Source organism: Saimiri boliviensis, chromosome 10, assembly GCF_048565385.1.
Source record: "Saimiri boliviensis isolate mSaiBol1 chromosome 10, mSaiBol1.pri, whole genome shotgun sequence".
Taxonomy (NCBI): domain Eukaryota; kingdom Metazoa; phylum Chordata; class Mammalia; order Primates; family Cebidae; genus Saimiri; species Saimiri boliviensis.
The window spans coordinates 109,257,267-109,281,518 of NC_133458.1; the positions used below are offsets into that span (position 1 = coordinate 109,257,267).

The 24,252-nt window shown below is 41.4% G+C and overlaps 1 protein-coding gene across 2 annotated transcripts in view; it reads right to left on the bottom strand.

Moving 5' to 3' along the window:
* ABCA13 (ATP binding cassette subfamily A member 13) overlaps window positions 1–24,252 on the bottom strand; it is a 427,963-nt gene that overhangs the window by 279,169 nt on the left and 124,542 nt on the right. For both annotated transcript variants that reach the window (XM_074379707.1, XM_074379706.1), the window contains 4 exons: window positions 23,769–23,963; window positions 20,698–20,862; window positions 19,542–19,719; window positions 16,092–16,231 (listed from right to left, as the gene is read on the bottom strand). In XM_074379707.1, the coding sequence (XP_074235808.1) occupies window positions 16,092–16,231; window positions 19,542–19,719; window positions 20,698–20,862; window positions 23,769–23,963 (678 nt within the window). The remainder of the gene's footprint in view (window positions 1–16,091; window positions 16,232–19,541; window positions 19,720–20,697; window positions 20,863–23,768; window positions 23,964–24,252) is intronic.

Here is a 24,252-nt window from a genome sequence, read left to right on the forward strand (position 1 = left end):
CCTCACATCACAGGTGAGTCCTCTGAGACCTCTCTCCTTGACTCTGTCCATCCAGGACTACCTGCCTGTTCACCACTGTCTCCCCAGTGTTGGGCTCACTGCTGGGGCATATGTCCCCATTACATACTAACCAAATTAACAATGCTTGCCCACATTTCTTCCTCAAAAATGGACTCCCAACTAATACTTATTTGTTTTGTGGTACCCAACACTATTGAGGATAAAATTGGTACATTTTTTCATTTATTGCTGCTAGCAGAGTACGCTGGCATAAGAGTTATATAAAATAATTTGGGTATCAGAAAAATACAGTCACTGATCCATAAAAAATGTACAAGCTTTTCTCTCTGAAGATAAAAGAACTCTATTCTAAGGAAATAGTTTAAATAAAATATAAAGCTATTTTCATGAATATGTCTATTGCAATATTATTATATTTAATACTGAAAATAGTCTAAATGCCAAAGAGATAATGTTTAAGGAGGGTTTGAGGGACTAGCTACATCTGCCAAGGGTCACTAGGAGACCCTCACAGTGGCACAGGAGCTGAGAAATAGCACAGCACAGAGAACAGAGAAAAACCTTGAACTCTCAGCTTCAGTCTTCCGGAAAAATAGGAGTAGAAATTCTTCTAAGTATTAAGATAAATTAGTATTCCAATATCTTGGCACCAGGCCTCGCACATAATAAATAGTAAATACCAGCTATACCAGTCAAAAAATGCATACAGATATCTGAATGACATTATTAATGCAACAAATTTAGAAGATCTGCAAAATATTTTAAAACCACAAATAGAGAATGCACACACCACACACATACACACATTAAAACCCCCACCCAAAAGACCTCACATTTCTAACATTCTAACGGCAGAAGGCAGCCTAGCTGGGCTGCCTCTCTGGAGGGACCAGGAGTCCTTCCAAAAAACCACACTGGTCCTGAAACACCAACAAGAGGGATCAGCTGGGACACCACCGATAATAAACAGGAGGGAAATGTTTGTTCTGCCCCTGGGGGTAGAGGAACCACAACAAGCACCCAGGAGACAGGGAAAAGGGTATTCCACATGACAAGTGACCTGGCCTGGAAATACTGGCTGCCCCACAGCAGAATGGCTACTGATGCAAAAAAGATCTGGGCTTCTAAGAAGTCCCCTTATTCCCCAACTGCTGGAGGCTCCATCTCCCTAACATGGAGGCAGCTGGAGAAATCTCATCTGTCCTTTCATATGGCAGCATCAGGGAATCCCAGAAACTTCAGTTAAACCAAAATCAAACTCTTATTGGAACCACAGCACACAAAGTGGCCCAAGATCTGTGTGTTAAACTTAAGTAGAATGACCACCCACAAAAATAAAAAATTTTACATAAGGCTCAAAGTCCTCCATTATAATGCTCTGAATACCCATGATACAATTGAAAATCACCCATTATAAAAATAACCAAAGAAAACACAACTTGAATTAAGAAAAGCAGTCAACTGATGGATACTGCAGAATTAGAGAACGCAGTAACACAAATAAAAGAACTCGCTGGATGGTCTCAGTAGAATAGTGGAGAGGGTAGAGAACAGAACCAGTGAACCTGAGAGCTGATCAGTGTGTGGCACCCAATCTACACAACAGGGAGAAAGGAGATTGATAGGAAAATGAACAGAGCCTCAAGTACCTGTAGGACAGTAATAAAAAAATTCCATACTGGTGTCATTGGAGCCTCTGAAAGAGAGGAGAAACCAAGTGGAACTTGAAAGAGTGTGAGAGGAAATCATGGCTGAAAAACTTCCTAAAATTGTAGAAGTACAAAATCCTTCAGACTCAGGAAGCTAAGCAAACACCAAATATAATAAACTGAGAGAAATCTACATTAAACCAAACCATAATTAAACTTTTAAAATCTGAACACAATAAAGGCTTAAAAGCAGCTGGAGAACCATGACATGTTACCTCTAGGGAACAACCACTCAAAGGTTAGCAGATCTCTCATCTGAAACCCTGGGAGCCAGAAGAAAGTAGCCTAACATTTCTCATGATATAAGAAAAGAAATGTCATAGTGAATTCTGAATCTAATATAAACATCTTTTAGGAATGAAGATAAAATAAAGACATTCTCAGATGAAGAAATACTTTAAAAAATGAAAATATGGGAGGGAATCTTGGAGCATTGGAAAGGAAGAAAAAACAGAAAGAGCAGAAATGTTGGTGAATGCAACAGACTACCCTGTTTTCCATGAATTTTATAAAATGTATTTCATAATTAAAACATAAATCATAACACCATCTGACAGTTAAGACGATATTTAAAAGCAGAGAAGGAAAAGAGACCTAAGTTGAAGTGGGGCTTCCACACGTGACTTGAAGTGGAAAAATCCCAATGCCAGTGAACTGTGATAAGCCACGTGTGTATATCTGTATTGTAATATCTAGAGCCAGATGTTCTTTGTAAGAACATCATACAAAAAGATACACTGAAAAACACTATCAATAAATCATTTTGTAGGATGGGTATCCATTTACATGTGGATTATTTAAGTAATCCACAGGAAGGCAAGAAAAGACAAACAGAAGACACAATAGCCAAAAACTGGGAACAACCCAGATGTCCCACAATGTGTAAATGGTTAAAGAAACTGTAGACCATGCATATCAAGGAATGTTATTCAGCGATAAAAATGAATGAACTACTGTTATATGCACAATACGAATACCTCTCTAGGGAATTCGGCTAAGTTTAAAAAATCAATCCCAAATGATTACATACTGTACATGTGTACAACAATCTGGAAATGACAAAATTATAGAAATGAAGAACTGGTTGGTGGCTGGCAGGGGTCAGGGACTCAGGGGGAGTGGTATAGGAATTAATGGGTATGGCTATGAAAGGTAAAGTAAGAGACTTTGTGACTGTTCTGCTTCAGTGCTGGTGATGAATACACAAACATACACAGCTGCTAAGACTGCATAAACTAAATACACACACACACACACACACACACACAGAGTCAAATGGGAAACTGGAAGATAAGTGAACAGTATCAATGGCACAATCCTGTTTGTGACACTACATTACAGGTAGTTTCATGAGATGTTACCATCAGGAAACCAAGTGAAGGCGACACCAATCTTTGTGTTGTTTCTTACAAATGCATGTAAATCTACCACTGTCTCAAGATTACAAACCTAATTTTTAAAAGAACATGGAATTCTAAATGAAGAGATGCTCACTGACCACAGATGGGTTCATTTGAGCATCAAGAATAATAAAGAGTGCAATTGACTGAAATATGTTAACCATGTTTAAATCTATTAATTCATAATCATATTGTTGAATTGATCACCTTCAGAAAATTGCAGGGAATCAATGAGGGTCAGAGCTCATAATCCCATCTAAAAGTGTGTCAGGATTCTCAGATATCCTGTGATTAAAGTCTTATTTCCATTTTACCTCATTAGGAGAAATATCTTAGGTTTTGGTCTCATTTATACACTACCTACTAACTTTGGATTTTGGAAAATAATTTTTTATTATTATACTTTAAGTTCTGGGGTACATATGCAGAATATGCAGTTTTGTTACATAGGTATACACGTGCCATGGTGGTTTGCTGCACCCATCACCCTGTCATCTACATTAGATTTCTTCTAATGCTATCCCTCCCCTAAACCACCAGCCCCAGCTATCCCTCCCCTAATTCCTCACCCTACAACAGGCCCCAGTGTGTGATGTTTCCCTCCCAGTGTCCATGTGTTCTCATTGTTCAACTCCCACTTATGAGTGAGAACATGCAGTGTTTGGTTTTCTGTTCTTATGTCAGTTTGCCAAGAATGATAGTTTCCAGATTCATCCATGTTCCTGCAAAGGACACAGAGTCATCCTTTTTTATGACTGCATAGTAACCCATGGCATATATGTGCCACATTTTCTTTATCCAGTCTATCATTGATGGACATTTTATTTGGTTCCAAGCCTTTGCTATTGTGAACAGTGCCACAATAAACATAGGTGTGCAAGTGTCTTTATAACAGAATAATTTATAATCCTTTGGGTATATACTCAGTAATGAGATTGCTGGGTCAAATGGTATTTCTAGTTCCAGATCCTTGAGGAATCACCACACTGTCTTCCACAATGGCTGAACTAATTTACACTCCCACCAACAGTGTAAAAGCCTTCCTACTTCTCCACATCCTCTCCAGCATCTGTTGTCTCCTGATTTTTTAACAATCGCCATTCTAACTAGCGTGAGATGTTATCTCGATGTGGTTTTGATGATTAGCTTTTTTTCATGGTTGTTGGCTGCATAAATGTCTTCTTTTGAGAAGTGCAGGCTCCAAGTTTATCTATATGTTAATAAAAACTTGTGCATATGTTGATATTCTGTTTGTATTCACTCTTACTACCCATGTTCTTCTTCACTTTGCCTGAAATTCTCTTGAAGATCCATCTGTATCTGCTTCAACCAATTCTGTATTGATGTCCAGTCTGTTTCCCACCTCTACTTCTTACAAACAATGGCACAATAAATATCCTTGTTTGCATGTGTGAATAGATGTTTTTGTAGTATTGATAGATATTCCCAACATGGCTCAAAGACATAACACAAATATACTCCCAACAGCAATGTATGAGAGTGACTCTCTCCTAATTCCTCCAAACAACAAAATAATTCAAATTTTGAGCCTGTACCATTTTGATATGATATCTCATTTGTGGGTATCTCATTTTGGGGATCTGCATTTCTGTTAGTATTACTTAAGTTTGAACATCTTTTCATTTGTTTAAAATACATTTTGGTTTTCTTTTTTACTTTTTTAAACTACATGCTTATATTTTTGCTCATGTTCTAATGAGCTATTTCACTAATAAATTAATTAAAATTGTATTAAATAGACCACCATTTCCAAGCAGACAGGAAAAGGAATGATGGGAAATCGCAGGCATCCAAGGTCAGTCAAAGCGTAATATCCGTGCTCTTCTGAAGGTTTTGGATATTATCTGGTCTCACAGAAAAGTGTATTCACAGGTCTACTGATACCGTTGTCTTAGAGAACTGTTATTTTATGGAAGATTATATCAAACAAGACCACTTGTAAAATGTAATTACTTCTACTCTGGGCAACTTTGCTGAGTTTTGATCAAATGTTCCATATTGGACACTTTCACCCATCTGAGAGCCTTCCTGAACCACTGATGACTTGCTTTCCAATACATGATTCGATGCCTACAGTCAGATTGCAATGAATTTTCTTCTCTCTGTAGGGCTCCCTGGGAAATATCTTGACCTGTCTAAAGGTCCTACCAGTGCCCTTTCCCATTGCTCTGCACATGTAAAAAGTCTCACGTATGTGCAGACCCTGTGCACTTCCAGCCTGTACAGATTTATGTAGACTCCAAGCTTAGGCAGCTTCCACTTCACTGGCATTTTTCATCTTTAATAAGTATCAAGGAACCAAGAATTTTCACTTCTATGCAAGTTAATTATCAGGCTTTGTGTCTGTTTAATGATAACACTAGCAATAGCCTGTGTTTATTCTTCACTTTGCCTGATATTCTCCTGAAGATCAGCATATATTTGATTCTGTATTGATAGCCAAGCTGTTTCTCATCTCTACAGCTTACAAACAATGGCACAATAAATATCCTTTAATCTGTGTGACTTCATTTTAATTCTCCCAAAGGTGAAGACAATCATAATTCTGGGGATGGGTAAAATGCTCTTATCACTGGGACTCCATATCTCCTTCATACCAAAAGCAGTTCCTCTGAGGCAGAAATAGGTATATTCACGTGTGAATTTCTACTTAGAGAATATTGTAAAGTATAAAAGAAAAAAATAAAACATTGGCCGTAGGGTTAAACAGACCTTGTTTCAAATGCCATCTGTGCCTCCTGTTGAGAGCTCTTGATAAGGTTACTTACCCCTAAGACTCACTTTCTTTAACTGCAAAATGAGTATGACAATTGCCAATTCCTGTTGTAGGTATAAGGCATAAATGGGGTTTCCAACCAACATTAGCTCTTAGCAGTGTCAGGATTAGAGCAGGTAATACTTCCCTAGTATCTCTCCTTCTACCTCCATTCAATATATGCTTGACATTTTTTTTTTTAATTGCATTTTAGGTTTTGGGTTACATATGAAGAACATGCAAGATTGTTGCATAGGTACACACATGGCAGCAGGATTTGCTGCCTTCCTCCCCTTCAACTATATCTGGCATTTTTCCCCATGCTATCTCTCCCCAGCTCCCCACCCCCTGCTGTCCCTCCCTTTTTTCCCCACAATAGACCCCAGTGTGTGATGCTCCCCTCCCTGTGTCCATGTGTTTCCACTGTTCAACACCCACCTATAAGTGAGAACATGTGGTGTTTGATTTTCTGTTCTTGTGTCAGTTTGTTGAGAATGATGGTTCCCAGGTTCATCCATGTCCCTACAAAGGACACGAACTCATCATATTTTATGGCTGCATAGTATTCCATGCTGTATATGTGCCACATTTTCCCTGTCCAGTCTATCATCGATGGGCATTTGGGTTGGTTCCAGGTCTTTGTTACTGTAAACAGTGCTGCAATGAACATTCGTGTGCATGTGTCCTTATAGTAGAACAATTTATAATCCTTTGGATATATACCCAGTAATGGGATTGCTGGGTCAAATGGAATTTCTATTTCTAGGTCCTTGAGGAATTGCCACACTGCCTTCCATAATGGTTGAACTAATTTACACTCCCACCAACAGTGTAAAAGTGTTCCTATTTCTCCACATCCTCTCCAGCATCTGTTGTCTCCAGATTTTTTAATGATCGCCATTCCAACTGACATGAGATGGTATTTCAATGTAGTTTTGATTTGCATTTCTCTAATGACCAGTGATGATGAGCATTTTTTCATGTGTCTTCTTTTGTAAAGTGTCAGTTCATATCCTTCTACATGCTGATAAATTAAAACACATTTAAGAACTGATGTGCTTTATGGAAACCCTTTATACTTCATTAGTCTAAAACAAAGAAACCAATTTACAGCTAGCTAGTTATTAATATAGCTTCTCACAACTCGAAATTTACCCTTCATTGCCTGTTCTGAAATAATAAAGTTGAGCCTTTTAGACATTCTCCCTTGCCGATTGATACAATGTTAAGCTTTGCCAGAAGACAGCTCTGGAAGGACAGTAGAAGAGGAGAGATTTCCTCTTCCAGATTCCAGTGTGCTGCTTCCAACAGGCTCCCATGGAGCAAGCTCCTGGATTCCCCCACATCTAGCTTCTCTAAAGCTCGGCTCCTGCAGTGTACCCAAGCAACAGCACATGGCACCTTCTCACAGGCAACATCCACAGCATCCCAGTGAGTGGTGTCCTAGGGAATTCTGCTGGTGTGGCATGTCCGCCTGGATGACTTCCCCAGGCATGCCCTTTCATAGCCTTGCAGAGTTGAGAAGTGTAGAACTTCTCCTGGCACCCCAGAGTTCAGATTCCTGGCAATTACCAGGAAACTGAAGTGGTTCCTCAGTGGCTTTCTCTGCCATCCTGTGGGCCATGGCTATACTAACTCTAGTAGGGTCTGGATTTCAAGCCTGGATAGGGAAACTACTTCTAGTTCTGTTTCTCCCTTGGGTACTCTGCCCCAGCTCTAGGGGCAGGAGTTGTTCCCTGTATCTACCATTGCTTCATTCTTTAGAGACCTCTTCACTACAGCTAACCAATCCGTCATTACTCTAATACCTTTTTATAGTAATAATTATTCATGTTAAACTTAACCAGTTTTCTCTTTCCTTCTTGAATCTTGACTGATACATTGGCTAATAACAAAATGGACACTGGGCTCAGGAAACAGCAAAAAATGCAGATGCCATGAAAAGAGAAAGTAAACAGATTTCCTAAATGTGTCAAGATCACTGAAAGTACCAAAAGCTACAGTTTTAAACACAGCCAGATATTTTTTGAAAAAGAAAAAAAGCCTCTTGGGATGCGATGTTGGCAAAGGTATGAAGCCACAAAAGTTAATCTAAGGACATAAAGCGGGTAGAGGCAGAGATTCCAATGCTTTGATGGCTCACGTAAGGTAGGGTTCTGCACAATAACCACAGGGTGGTCACGGTCACCAGTCCATGTACACAGCACCAAGTCCTATTTACAGAATGTACCTGGACTACAGGGAAAACTAAATTTCGGACATTATGGATCAGCTTTCTTGCCACCAGCTGCAAGCCATCCTCAGTCTGCAAAAATTTACTCAGGCACAAATTAGCAGGCCTCTCACGAATAAGCATGTATAAGTTACCGCTTCAGTAACTTTAGAGCAAACTATTGTCAGTATAAAAAAGACATCATTGATTCTCTGACAGAGAGGGCTCTAGTGACCAAAGGGAAGGAGGAAGTAATGTTTAGCTCAATTTGTAGAGAAAAATTTTAATTAAGAAAGCAATTTGAGCCACATCATCTCCTTCTCCAAATGGCTTTGCAACAAAAATCTTCATGCATAAATGCAGTTTCACAAGCTTTTCACAATCAAACACTGTGCATCATTGTACCGTGCTAGGCAGTTAACACAGATGAGTGAGACTGGACCCTGCCCTGGTACGTTTCCAGGAAACAAACATCATGCACTGGGAGCATCCACTGTTCAGTGGGGAATTCATATAGGTCCCGAGGACAGGTGGCTGCTGAGAGATGACCTGCAACTGGTTTCCAAGTGCTTTCTGCTTTTTCTTTCTTTTTTTTTTTTTTTAAGTATACAGTCCTATGTTCCTGCAGTAATTAGCAAACTAGCCTCCCTGGGCTACTATTTTTCAATGTGATTCCATACTGCAAAACCATAAGGACAGTGTTTGCAAGTTTCATAGACAGCTCTAATTATTTCCATTTACAAGTGGTAAAAGATCATTCCAAAGAGGCACTGTTGTGGGCTGGATGAATTACGTGCTTCCCAAATTCATATGTCGAAGTCTTAACCCTCAGTACCTCAGAATGTGGACTTGTTTGGAAATAGGTCTTTAAAGATCCTATGTAAACCATCAATTAAGTTAAAATGAGGTCATTGGGGTGAACTGTAATCCATATAACTGGTATCGTTATAAAAAGAGGAGATTAGGACACACGCACAGAGGGACAACCATATGAGGACACAAGGAGAAGATGACTATCTGCAAGTCAGAGAGGCCTCAGGAGAAACCAGCCCTGCCAACACCTTGACCATGGTCCTCCAGCCTCCAGAATGTTGAGAAAATAGATTTCTGTTGTTTAAGCCACCCAGTCTGTGGTATTGTGTTATGGCAGCCTGAGAAAATTAAAACAGGCTGTATTCATCTGTTCTCATACTGCTGATCTGAGATTGGGTAATTTATAAAGGAAAGAGGTTTAATTGACTCTCAGTTCCACATGGTTAGGGAGGCCTCACAATCATGGCAAAAGGCAAAGGAGGATCAAAGTCATGTTTTACATGGCAGCAGACAAGAGAGCTTGAACAGGGGAACATCCATTTGTACAACCTTCAGATTTCATGAGATTTATTCACTACCACAAGAACAGTGGGGAAAACTGCCCCAATGATTCTGTTATCTCCACCTGGCCTTGCCCTTGACATGTGGGGATTATTACAATTCAAGGTGAGATTTGAGTTGGGGCACAGCCAAACCATATCAAATCAGTAGATCTAAGACTTCAAAATAATAGACTGGGCCTGAATTCCAGCTCTACCATGCGCTAGGGGTGTGACCTGACAAGTTAACATACCCTCTCTCAGCCTTGGTTTTCCTAGCTATACAATGGGGATATTAGTACTTACCTGCAGTAGTGGTTGTGAGAGTAAATAAGATAATCTACACAAGGTACCTGGTGCAGGCTCAGTAAATGAAATTAATGACCATGGGACATAATCTTCTTGATGGCACCCACCACTGCTAAACTCAGACAAAGCTATTGCAGATTTGCAAAGCTAAGCCCCGACTCCTGCCATGATGGAGGCAGGATGGAGGGGCCCTGGGCTCTGGCAGGGGGCAGAGGGCTTGGCATATAGTCTATTCTCTCTCCCTTGTATATTTAACACCAGGACGTCTTTGTCTCAAGTGGGCACAAGAGCCAAATAATTGCTATTCTTTAACTTATTTAACAGCCATTGCTGAATGTATTCCTAGCATTCTTCCAGGCACTGGGGATGATGGCCAAGAAGACAGACAAGCTCCTGCCCCTCATGGAGCTTGTATTACAGCAAGAGAAAAATAATAAACACACATGCTCATAAGTCAATGAGATCATTTCAAGTAGTAATAAAAGCAAGGTAGCAGCTCTACTTTATAATCACAAAAGACTAGAAAAAACCCACATGTCCTTTAACAGGTGAATGGATGAACACACTGCAGTGAATCCACACCACAGAATACCACTTGGCAATAAAGAGGAAGCAACTGCTGATACACACAATGACCGGGGTGAATCACAGCCCTCGTATTGAGTAAAAGAGACCGCCTTCAAAGGTTACAGATGACAATTCCATTCTAGGGCATTCTCACAAAGAAAAACCTATAGTGAGAGAATAGACGGGTTGAGGGTGGGAAGACAGTCTGACTACTAAGAGACAAAATGAGGGATTTGGTGTGGGATGGGGCAATGGAACTGTTCTTTCTACTGATCCAGACAAATGTGAGAGCTGTAGACCCAAAAAAACCCCACCAAACTTACTCTATGTTAATTAAAAAAACAAAGCAAAACCACACAGTGCCTGTTAGGGGGTGCCTGAAGAGAGAAGATACCTCTTAAGAAGGTTGGAGGATCAGTTCCAGAAACAAAGAAGGCAAGAGAAAGACAGCTGGAGCCCTCCACAGCTGGAGCTAGGGACAGGAGCACCAGCTGCCATGGGAATTGGGAGGACAGGAAGAGAAGGATCAGGGAGAGACGTGGTATGGCTGCCTGAGTCACCACTGGTGCCCCCTCTCTGATCTCTGCCACCTGCTGAGACCAACCCGAAAGAAGGAAGGACCTCTCCAACACAGTGATCAGGTGAGGACACGCCTCTCAGCCACACTGGATCATGCATGAGAAAGTGTGGCATTTAAATTCCCGATATGTGTGGGCTGCTGCCACATGTCTGGATCTGGAGTGATACACAAGGTTACTGAAAACTTTGCCACCTTGAGCTGCGTGGAAAGACTTGGAAACAATCATAATATCAGAGTCCCTCTTCTGCAGGTAGCTTCCAGACAGAGGATCAGGCAGGTGCTCACCGTAGGGCTGCCATTTTATAGGACCTGCTCTGTGTCCTGATTGATATTATGCATACAGACATATGATGCTACAAAGCCAAATATCTAGCACCCCAACTACTTGGGGCTGCAAAACAAAAAAAATTTAGTTCTCTATTTCCCATAGCTGATCAAGTTTTTACTCACTGGGGGTGGCGAAGAGAGAACAGAGTCCCAAAATTGCCTGCTAACAGTGGCTCCCTGTTCAAACGCCATCTTCTGAGTGGTTCAGGCTCTTCAGGGTGAATGCTCAATCCCCCTAGTGTTCTCCAGGAGCAGCCTGGTGACAGACAGGCGTGGTGGGCCCAGGACTCCCACAGCCGCGTGCCTCGTCTGCCTGTCTGTGATGCTGCCAGGGCCTGGCCTGCTCAGCCCACATCATACCTGGAGCCTCAGGGTCTGGCACTACCGTCTCCCTTGCTGCTTCTCTCAGCTCCGGCTTTCTGAGCCTCAGCCATCTCCTCCGCCAGCCTGGTGCGGAGGCCACATTGCTCTCACAGGAGCTGGCTCAAATCAGGTCTCCAAGGCCTCCACTCGACATGCAAGCTTGGGACATGGGTGACAGGGAAATCTGGCTCCCTTCTACTCCATGCTCAGAGACACTAATTCAGGTATCCTTCTGCTCAGCCAAACTGCTAGGACCACATGTTAGCTCAGGGCTGGCCTACACAGAGATTATCCCCCAAAACACATGGGCAGGGCCAAGGCCCTCAGCTGGCAGCTCCCCCATCATTCCACAGCCCCTGTTTGGGACCATCATTAGGAGAGGAGAAGCCAGGATGCCCAGCTGACCACTAGCTTCCTCTACTTTCATCCCTCTCTTCCCAGAGGCTTGCTCGCACCTGCTCCCATCTGGCATTATAAACCCTTTATGCTGGGGTTTCTCAACCTCAGCACCATTACCATTGTAAGCCAGATGGTTATTTGTTTGGGGTTGGGGGCAGTCCTGTGCGTTGTGGGATATTTAGCAGCATTCCTGGCCTCCAGACGCCAGCAGCGCCTCCTACTTGTGACACTGAAAATATCTTCAGATACTGTCACACATGCCCAGTTGGGTAAAATTTCTCAGACCACACCCTGGTTGGCACCACTGGCCTCCACCATCTCTTTCCTCTTTCTGAGGTGACACTTGTTCTCCCCACTCACCAGAGGCAACAATGGCAGATGCATTTCTGGGAATAACATTTTTAAGGAAGATGCTCCCAGTGGTTGACTATTTTCTGAATCTTATTTCTGGCATTTTTTTCCACTTCCAAATGGCACTGAGAGAGAGTTATAATTGAGCCCAGTTTCACAAAGGAGGAGATTGAGCATGACAGTTCAAATAACTTGGCCAAAGGGAGAGAGCTAGATTAAAACAAGATGGTCTGCTGTCGTGGGCTTGTGCATCCCATAGGAGCTCAAACTAAACCTACTTTGCGCAGCAAGGGACTAGAATGTGCCTGGTGATTTTCACTGAAGTATCATTTCAGGCATGATACTTATTGTTGGGAAAACAATACAATTCTTTTATCTGTTTTCACTTTTATAGCCCCCCTTGAAGCTCACAATTGTGTCTACATGTTGTTCTTCGTTTTTGCATCAGCCTGGGGTCAAAATCAAATACAATTTTGATCTGTAAAATAAAAAGAGCATACTAATGCATTAGAATCTCTTGACTAAGAACATGGAAATACCATCGGTTCCTTTGCAAATACTGAGTCTGACACCCTCAGAGTATGAGTTAAATTAACTCCTGTTATAATAATTAATTGGGAAGCTATAGGGGTTATAGCAACCTTGAGTTCCTATGTAAGCAAACCAAAACCCAATTCAACGCAAACAGCAAAACAAAAGTTAAGATTAACCAATCAAAAACCTCTAACTAAACTCCAACTAGGGACTTCTGACTTTAACAAATATATTTTCTTCATCTTGCTGCAGCAAACACTATATAAAAGCTTCTCTTACCCCTCACCCCATACCCCAATGTAGTCAGTGGAGCATTGAATAGTCTGGTGCTGCCTAATTCATGAATAACCAAACGCTCAAATAAACCTGTTGAAATTTTAATGTCCCTAAGTTTACCTTTTAATACTCTCTAGAAGTTTTGGCCATCATCTTTTTCCAGTTCATGAAAGTGCTTGACCTCCACTGTCTTTGAGGCTGACAAATGGAGATGCACATAGCTCCGTGGAAGGGTGTGGGTACATGTGAGGGGTATAAGCCCCCAGGGAGGGGGATGTCAGATCCCAGAAGAGGGAAGGCCTTACTAAGGGCCCCTGAGTGATTCTGATGCATCCCCCATGAAGAGCCGTCTCCCAGATGACTGAAAATCACAGATCTGCTCATGTCTTTGATTTCATAGATAAAGAAAAAGAGTACTTCAAAGAGAAAGCAATAACCCCAAGGTCACAGAGAGTTAGGAAAAAGGGGACCAAAATCCAGCCTTCCAACATACACACGTTTCATACCATGGCAACATGCTTCTGGGTGCCACTTGGGCTATTACAAGTTAAACCAAATGAAATTACCAACTTTTATCGATTTTTTTCCTGCAAAAATGGCAACTTCAGGCAGTTTCACCTAACAAGAAGTAATGAAGAGAAAAAGACCATGTCTTAAATAATTTATAGCATGGGCCATTCCAACACTGTAGATAATATTGCTTCACATAGCCCCATGGCAAAGCTACAAGCATCTCCCAGCTCTGCGGGCCTTTAGACCATGAGTCTAATGACTAGAAACAATTTTCATAAAACCAAAGAGCCGTAGCTGACTGCTAGGATAATTCATCCCAGGTACAATGCCATAAAGTCAGCTTCATAAGTGCAAAACCAGGACACCTGCATGCAAAGTTGTTAGCAATTTTAAATAAGTAAAAAAGACATCAGCTCTTAACACTGCCTGTAAGATCTAAAAAGGAGCTAGCAAGAAGCAGCGAAATCTTGGTGATTTTTCAAAAATTCTCATCATTCGCAGAGCACACATGTGGGGATTGGCACCTCCCCACACCTCTGTCCAGGCCCACAGTCCCCCCATCTCCACCTCACAGGGGCTTATACAACCCGTCCTTCCAACTGCTTTGCCCAGTCTTTCTTTCCAGGGAGATCAGCTGCCCCCCCGGCCTGAGCCTCTGCCTGTGCCTTGTACCTTGAACAAGCCTTACAGCATAGTATATCTAAATTATTTCTTCAGCTATTTGTCTTCTCTTCCCCACAACAGGGCAAGCTCTTTAAAAGCAGAGATTATCATACTAATTGTTATGCCACAGAATACCACATGATATGCAATGTTATAGTCATATATTAATAATATTAACATAATAATGTAACATATCGTTTTTTAAAGTCATGGCCCATTTTTAATTTTTTAATTTAAAATAGAGCTGTGATATGAAGCCATTTTCTAATAAATTATTTAAATATCCAAAACCCCAGAAAGCTCACTACACTAAGGAAATTCGAGTACTGGGCGCAGAGACTCCAGTCCAGGGAGGGCAGCTGTGAGGCCAGAGTTCCTGCCCAACAGAACAGATCACACCAAGGATATATGGAGATCAGTGTCATTCCATGTGTAGGTGCAGACTTGGCAAATACCCCTCCAAAAGGATATTTTCAAAACTTTTTTTTAGAAAGTAGACAAGACCAGGCCACTACAATTAAAAAAATAAAAACTTAGCCAGGTGTGGGAGCACACACCTGTAATCCCAGCACTTTGGGAGCCTGAGGCAGGAGAACTGCTTGAGCCCAGATATGCAAGGCTGCAGTGAGCTGTGATTGCACCACTGCACTCCAGCCTGCGTGACAGAGCCAGACTCTGTCTCTCCAAAAAACAAAAACATTAATTAAAAATAAATAAATGTTTTAAAGTTTAAATACCATTCAGAGTAGGCAGAGGTAAGGGCAGACCATGGGGTGGGTGGCAAGGTGGGAAAGGGAACTTTAGGAAATACTGCTATGACCTCACACAGCAACCATGATCAGGAGCATGAAACTCGTGAAAGCAAGTTTGATAAAAAATGACTTAACTGCTCATATGATCCCACATCATGTGATCGCAGTTTCCAAATTATTAACACTATTTGAGGCTTGGAAGTTTATCATGAATAGTATGGGTATGTTCTCTTCCGTGATTCACAATAAGACCAATTATTCCTATGACCTTGGTAAAATGGCCCCTCTGTTCAGGTGCCTGTAGGCTTACAGGCTCCCACACAGTCAAGAAAAGACTCCAGGAACATACAACACAATTATTTTAAAAGAAATTGCAAATATGAATAATAACAAATCCTGCAGTAAACAGATTCAAGAGATTACACAATATAAGAAAAGGAAAACAAGCAGAGCCACTTAGTGTCTAAATTCTTGCTGGGTAGACCCTGCTTTGGTGTCTTCGTCTCACCTTATTCTCCAAAGGGTGAAGCAAAGCCTCACAGTGAATTCAGAAACATCACGAACCAAAATACTAACTAATCGTTAATACACCAGTTTGCATGTACTGTGTCTGATTCTTTCTTAATTGCTGGATGCACCAAGCCAAACAGATTAGCATTTGTTCTCCAAGTTTTTCTGGATTTACTCCAAACAGCCCTCCTCTCTGCCTCATTGTCCTTGACTTTTAATATTAGAGTTCTAGAAGTTCACTGCATTAATTATTCTAAATAACAACCCAGCCCCAAAGCGGCCTCTAAGGGAAGGAGTCAGCAAATGCAGATTTAACAACAATGACGCGTAAAACACTCAGGCTAAAATGAATTAGATTCAACACAAGAGCCTTTTACATAATCCAAGGCACATAACAATTATGTTAGACATGTTTAAATATTCCTTTCTGATTTAGTGCATGTATGGTCTACATGATTCTCATTCATTTTAACTCACCTTTTGAATGACCTTGTTAATCTCTGAAGTGTTTGGTGTGTATAATATTTTTCCATGCAATATAGGTTTCAGGAAGGACCACACCAAAGCACCATTTGGCATTTGTAGAATTTCCTGATAAAGCTTCAAACAAAATGGTGCTGTTGCAATTAGAAACAATAAAAAAAAAAGTATTACTAATGATACAGGATGCCTAGGTTAACAGGGAGATTCATTCACATATCATGATGTGAATCACATCATTCAAAACATTTTCAATGATAGACATATTTTTTTCTGACATGACTCTGAACATTGGAGTGTCATAGTTTGACTGTCTGTCCTCCCAAACCTCAAGTTGAAATTTGATCCCCAGTGTTGGAGGTGAAGCCTGACAAGAAGTCTTTAGGTCATGAGGGCAGATCCCTCATGAATGTTTTGGTGCCATTGTCACAGTAATGAGTGTAGTTCTCACTCTATTAGTTCCCAAGAGAGCTGGTTGAGAAAGGAAAGAATGAGAGAATGAAAGAGAGAGAGACAGAGAGAGAGAGAGAGAGAGAGAGAGAAAGAAGGAAGGAAGGAAGGAAGGAAGGAAGGAAGGAAGAAGGGAAGACAGGAAGGAGCGAGCCAGCCTGGTACCCACCTCCTCCCTCCTCTTGCTTCCTCTCTCTCTCTCATTCTGTGATCTCTGCACATGGTAGAGCTCCCCTTCAATTTCTGCCACGAGTGGAAGCAGCCTGAGGCATTACTAGAAGCAGATACTGGAGCCATGCTTCTTGTATAGTCTGCAGAACTGTGAGCCAAACATATCTCTTTCCTTTACAAACTACCCAGTGTCTGGTATTCCTGTATAGCAACACCGAATAAACTAAGACAGGAAGTACAATAAGATTTTTTTCCCTGTTATAGTTTTCAGCAGCTCTCATCTCATAAGAAACTTCATTGTATTGTGTTCACTTAAATGACTTCAAAGGAAGGAAAGTATGACTCACATTTTCAAACTAAATAATCAATAAGAGTATTAAATAATGACATGGACACTTGAAAATGAAAATGACAAGTAAAAGAATAAATCTGGTTTTTCATCAAGAAGATTCTCATTTCAACAGTCACAATACTGACACCAGAACCGAGCTTCTCTTAGGAAGTCAGCTTTCCAAGTTACTACAGAACCGTATTTGACGAACCCATGCAGAACTGTCAAACTTACTACTCTTGACATATTAGACCGCCTTATTTTCACTTAAATACTTAATCCCTCTTGGTGGCTCTCATTGTTCTTGTGATGCTACTTGATTTCAATTAAACATTTACTCAACTTAATTGTTGAAATCAATAGTTATCTGATAAGGGTAGCGATTTCATCACCTTAATAAGTATGTACTAAATCTTAAAAAGTTTTTCTTTCTTTTTTTTTTTTTGTTTTGAATTCTACTTTAAGTGCTGGGGTCCATGTGCAGATCTTGCAGGATTGTTGCATAGGTACACACATGCCATGGTGGTTTGCTGTCTCCATCTGCCCATCACCTACATCAGGCATTTCTCCCAGTGTTATCCCTCCCCAACCTCCCTGCCTCCCCATCCCTCCCCTAGCCCCCCACCCCCGAACAGACCCCAGTGTGTCATGTTCTCCTCTTGGCGCCCACGTGTTCTCATTGTTGAACTCCTGCCTATGAGTGAGAACATGTCGTGTTTTGTTTTCTGTTCTTGTGTCAGTTTGCTGAGAATGATGGTTTCCAGATTCATTCATGTCCCTACAAAGGACATGAACTCATCATTTTTTATGGCTGCATAGTATTCCATGGTGTATATGTGCCACATTTTCTTTGCCCAATCTATCATTGATGGGCATTTGGGTTGGTTCTAGGTCTTTGCTATTATAAACAGTGCCACAGTGAACATACATGTGCATGTGTCTTTATAATAGAACAATTTATAATCCTTTGGGTATATACCTGGTAATTGGATTGCTGGGTCAAATGGAATTTCTATTTCTAGAAGGTTTTAAGCTAGTGAGGAGTACTTCAGTATAATTATGTCTTTATCCATAAAGAGAACATTTAAAATGAAAATATTAGCTTCATAAGGATAAAACGAACATATTATCTTAGATTTGTTACTATGATTCATAATTACTCAAGGTATGATTGTTGTGATTACTTTTTTTTTTTTTTTTTGAGACGGAGTTTCGCTCTTGTTACCCAGGCTGGAGTGCAATGGCGCGATCTCGGCTCACGGCAACCTCCGCCTCCTGGGCTCAGGCAATTCTCCTGCCTCAGCCTCCTGAGTAGCTGGGATTACAGGCACGCACCACCATGCCCAGCTAATTTTTTGCATTTTTATTAGAGACGGGGTTTCACTATGTTGACCAGGATGGTCTGTTGTGATTACTTTAAATGTTAATTTCATTTTCCCAAATGCCCCATTTGATCGGAAAAAAATTATTTGACAAGTACTACAGAATCAATAGAAATACTTCACCCTGAAGTATAAATTGAGTATGACTACACAATAAATTTTAAAACTATTAATTATGGAGGTTGTTCTTACTGAAATTTAATAACTTACTCTTTACATTACAAGCTTAATATGAACAGGAGTAATTTTATTGCAGAAAAAGGTGTAGTCATGATATGTACAAAACTAAAAATTTTAAATCAGAAATCCCGACATACAGAAACTATGAGATAATAAATGTGTGTTGTCTTAAGCCATTAAGCATGCAATGATTTATCATGCAGCATAGAAAACAAATACACTAGGATACATTTATACCCTTGTGCTAATGCGCCATATTGCATCTCACAACAAGCTTATGAGCCAGGTGCTAGGGTTTCCACATTATAAATGAAACTAACATGATGCAGACACATAAAACCACATGACCAAAAACATACAACTAGTAGAGCTGAACTGTCTAAACTCCAAAACCTCACCAGCATGTTTATTCTGCCTTTCTAATGAAAATGTTTTCACTTAAAATGGGGCCAAAAAAAATTACGTATTAATTTACATTCGATTTACCTATCATGGCATATTCATTTGTACCTGAGCTTCATAAAGACCAGCTTTGGAGGTAGCCACATTTTATCCTTATGAAGCTAAGTTCTGTTTGTTATGTAATAAAGCCATTAGCATGGACCAAAGCCGTGCTCATGGTCTGTATGCCTGGACCCTCACCAATACTGGTTAGATTGAGAAACCAATGGGGCTGGGGTTCAGGTGTTTTAAATGTTTCCTTGGTGACACAGTTCCTTAGTGACCCAGGTGGGAGGATTCGTCTGTGCTCAAGGGCACTAGGACCATTCAAAGTCAGCTGCCATGCCAGAATTTGGGGAGGTGGAAGCAGAAGATTCTATGCCAGTATATAGCAACCTTATACACAGACAGAATTCTTAGTATAAAGTTGGGCCAATGAGAGAGATACAAAGGAATCTAAACACACAAATATATCTATTACTACTGTCTTACTTGAATCTTCAGGAATGTTGAATTTTTCTTTGTCATCTTCCAAGAGTTCGTTAACTCTGGGCAAATTAATGAACATGTTAGAATTGCTAAGGAATGATGCTTGGTCCTTGCAAACCATCTTCATCACAGACTGGAAAGAACCAAAGGCTGAACTTCTGGCCTGGACATTTTGTGAAACCTGAGAAAATAAGAAAACTAGATTTCAGTTACATAGTGACTTAAAACAATTCCATTCCTTCACCCACATTTGAAAGTCTTTTTCCTTCCTCCACTCAATGTGCAAGATATTCAACAAGTCGAAAGACTGGAATGTCTGCTTTAGAGTTTTCTGTCCTTGGGATACTATTTGAAACATTACGGTAATTTTTCTGGCCAACATATCTGGTAGAAGAGGGAAATGTCATACATACACACACACACACACACACGCACACACACACACCTCCTATTTGTCCAGTAATAAATTATTAAGCCATAAAATTCACTAATTCAGACTAATTACTAGTCTTAATGTGTGTCTATGCTACCAAGATATCCAGATATTTTATAGTTATACAAATTATCTATCACGTGATGGGCTTACATTCTGTCTCCAAGGCAGTTCTGAGAACATTGTTATCTGACTCCTCATTCTGCACCTCCAACCCTAAAAATTCCACACTCCTCCTCATTCGTGCCCAGTCAGTTGCATCCCAGGCAAAGAGAGTTCAAGCAAAAACTACTATCAAGCCACTAAACTAATTCAAGTTTGTGTTTGCATTTGTAGTAAATGATCTGTAATTTGTAAGTCAATTATTTATATGTAAATAAATGTTTTAAGGTTTTTCAAAGCTCTCTGAATTAAGTTAAACAGGCCCTGGAAATCTCATCTGTACAATTTAGTAATTTCTTACTTTATAGATAATACATGTACTATCCCAGTCTCCACACTGGTGAAATGTGGATCAAAAAGTCAGTTTCGTGCAGTTTACAGGGAGATGCCAGGCCTTACTCTATGTTATGCTGTGGCTTCCAGAGACATGAAAAGTTACTTCCTTTCCTGTATTTGGTTGTCTAATGCAAATTTTAGAGGTGAGAAGATAAAAGCAAAAAGGAGCAAATACAAAGAAGGGGCAAAATTTGAATACTTCCCTAGGGACAAAGATGAAACACACACCTGTTGAAGGTCCAGCATTTCTAGCAAGGCAGTGATTTTAAAGGTGTGAAGAAAGTCAGGAAGATCCTCAAAGATGTGCTGGGCCTTGACAAGCAAGGAGCTGAGGCTGGAAACTACATCCAACAAGGAGCTGAGCAATCCATTTGCTTCAGAAGGCATCAGAGTCTTCAAGGACAAACAAAAACAAAACAAAACAACATGAAATAAGCAAGCAACACTGTATTTTTACCCTCACAAGCATCTTTTGAGCTGTGAAACTTATTTATTTGATTTTATTCTCTCTTGAACTTCAGAGACGCCTCTGCTGTACTACATGAAAGTTCTCATCATTAGAGTATACATAGTTCAGGTGTTTTGGGAGCACACTCAATTGCACCAGCACTGTTAACATGTAAACCAGAAACAAATGGGATCCATCATTAAAATTCGAAACATTTGCCAAATAGTTCTTTGTATGTTTGAGGTAATCAAGGTGGAAATTTAAGAAGCAGCTCAAAATATGAGCAGTGCTTATATGTGAAGCAATTTACACTTATCTACTGCTTTGCGGTATTCGTAGCATTCACACGTCATCTCAGTTCTCCTAATACTTTGGGAATGTGCATTATCATGTTCATTTTGTGGATGAGAAAATTTGGTCTGTAAGAGATTAAAAGGCTTCCTGAAGTCTCACATTTAGAAAGGTTCAGGGACGTGAATTTAACCTGGATTCTTTAAAAATAACAGTGCCCCTTTGAAACTTACTTATGCTATTACCACCTGACATGCTCTGTGTCATACATACTTTTTTTTTTTTTTTTTTTTTTGCATATTCGCAGTTCTAGACTGGAGGCAGGGTTTTTCTTTTTTTCTGCCTTGATCATTTATGTAGCTACTGGGAATACAGTAGCAACAGCAATTATTAGCTGTTCGATAAACATTTGTTGGATGAATGGATAAAGGAGGAAATGCCAGCTCTTTGCACGGGGCAGGGAAAATCACAGCAAATCTCCACCATCTGTCATTTGCACACTGAATTTTTCCATTTTCCAGGCTCGGGCGGAGGAACCCAACTGTTGCTGCTTCTTATTTGTACTCATTAGTGTTCTAGCTGCTAGCTCTGCAGATGACTTCCAGGGCTCCGAGATCACAGCTCCATCCTGCACAGAGGAACTCTGCTAATAAAGATGGGAGTTCTCCGTTCATACTATAGAGACAGCTCAAGCAGGAGAAATGGTGTGTAGCTTTTGTCACTTTATCTACTCACCTTTCTAATTACAGCTGCCCTTTAATAAAAATGGCACACAGTGACCGACCCCTGACTTATGGTAGCGAGTGACAGGGATCCAGTGCAACGCCAACAGACCAGATTAATGTGCCGAATTAATATAGCAAATTGTGCTTCACTGAAGGCTTCAGAAATTCATTGTCAGCTGAGTGAATCAGAAAGTACATGGACTTGGGAGTGAGATGCTGCTGCATGTGACCCTCATGTGGAGACGGGACTGCCCTAACATCCTGAGCAATATCTTGTATTTAATTAACTTTCATACATCCCTGCATATAGAAGCTACCTGATAAATAAGAGCTATTGTTATTTATGATGATGTCATTTTCTTTGTGTCTGGGAGACTAAATTCAACCCACTATCTTATCCTTCAAAGGAATCTTGTTGCAATAATTATGTGGGCCTCTAAAAGCACTCATTTCAAATTGGGGGAGCCTTTATGCCCATAACAAAGTGGCCACTAGAGTATCAGCCAATGGGAGCTCTGTTCCCCACAAGGCAAATTGTACAGTTGGAAGAGAGGCTGTGGTACGCAAATGCAGAGCTAACTCATGTTAGCGAGAAATATGAATTCCACCAACATAGAGGTGGGTTTGCAGATTATGAGGACACAAGAAATATTTATCCTCCTCTTTATGGGTTTAAAATGTAATCATTCTGAATGAATTATTTGTTCTTGGAGAGACAGAGAGAGAGCGAGACAGTGTGTGTGTGTGTGTGTGTGTGTGTGTGTGTGTGTGTATGTGTGTGTATTCCTTCCAACATTTACCCCCTGGATTCATGGAATAACAGAAAGTAAGGAAACCATGGGTGGCTGAAATGGCTAACTTACCCTTTCCCAACTCTCAAACTGTTCTCCCAGACTCCACAGCCACCTTGCCATACTGCAAACCCTGCAGCCCCTCTAATGAACCCAGGGCTTGTGAAATACTTCCCTCAAGGGAAAACAATGGTACTTGGAGCAAGATCAGTGCCTAACGGCAGAAGGGGAAGCTTCTGAAAATTTAAGTAAAGATTCAAACGGTGGAGGCCGAAAGGAGGAGGAGCTTCTGGAAGGAGCAGCTTGAGGGGAGGGAGCTATGGTTGGGAGCTGGGTGGCCCCCTATACCAGTTCTGGGGCCTTCTGGAAAGTCCTGGGCCTAGGCTTGTCCCAGCTCCTCCTCCTCACTTCTCACTCTCCACTCTCTCCTGCAGACAGCACCATCTTTACCTCCTCCAGCCCCTCCCTGCCCTCACACTGCTGTCTGTCAGAGGATCCCAGGGCAAGTACAGAGCTGGTACCCTCAAGGGATTGGGCTTCCTGAGCTGCCCACCCCTCCACGTTCTCTCCAGGGTAGGCCCTGGCAGAGCTGGACGCTTCCTGCTGACTGATAGGGCCACAGTGCAGGGAGAAGCACCACCTGACTTGGGCCGCTCAGGAGTAAATCATGCACAATCCCTCTCCAAACATGCTCCAGGGAGATGGCCCTCACAGAGGAGAAAACATCTGGCATTAAGAAGAAGTGGTGTGTTTTTGCAAGTGGGTCCTTCCACAATAAGCATGAAGACTACCACCAACTCTGTGCCAATGCCCTGACACCTGTCTCCAAGGAATCCCTGAAGAGTCTCCTGAACATCCCTTTATCACATCAAAGTCCTCCTGAACCCCACCCTGGAGTCAGCAAACAGGTGACACCAGAGGCTGGTGGAGGCCCCTGCAGAGTGGCCGCGTGCTGGTCTCCCATTGCTGCCACCAGGACCTACTTATCCACAGCCACAGCAGCAGTCCTGCAGAGGCCCGCCCCAGCCAGCACGCTCCCTATACCTTGTAAATGAAAGCCCGAACATCCAGGTTTCGACTCATCAATACAATCAGAGGATATACTTTTGACCCCGGCAGGCCACAGAGTTCTTTCGTCGCCATCCAAGATTTCTCCCCCTCGGGAAATGTCAGCAGGAGACGAAGGACTTCCTGATCACACTTTCCAGACAGAGCTACCGTGAGGGCACTGAAGAGAACCTGTTTCAAAGCACAGAGATCAGAAGTGAGCATACCTACAATGTCATGTGCTTCACCACCTCAGACCAGAGCTTCAACAGCAGGGAGTCATCCAAGAGCGGATTTCCCCACTCCGGGGACTGACCCGCAGATGCAGGGAGCCCAACCTGTGGTTCGATACTCAACGTTTTGATGGAAATGTTTCTGAAATGTGCACATCGTTCTGTGGCTTCTTGTAAAACTTGCCTTTGCTTGAGGTCTTGCAATCATCCTTCTGAAACTCTGTCCCTCTGCTCTCTGAGGGGCTCAC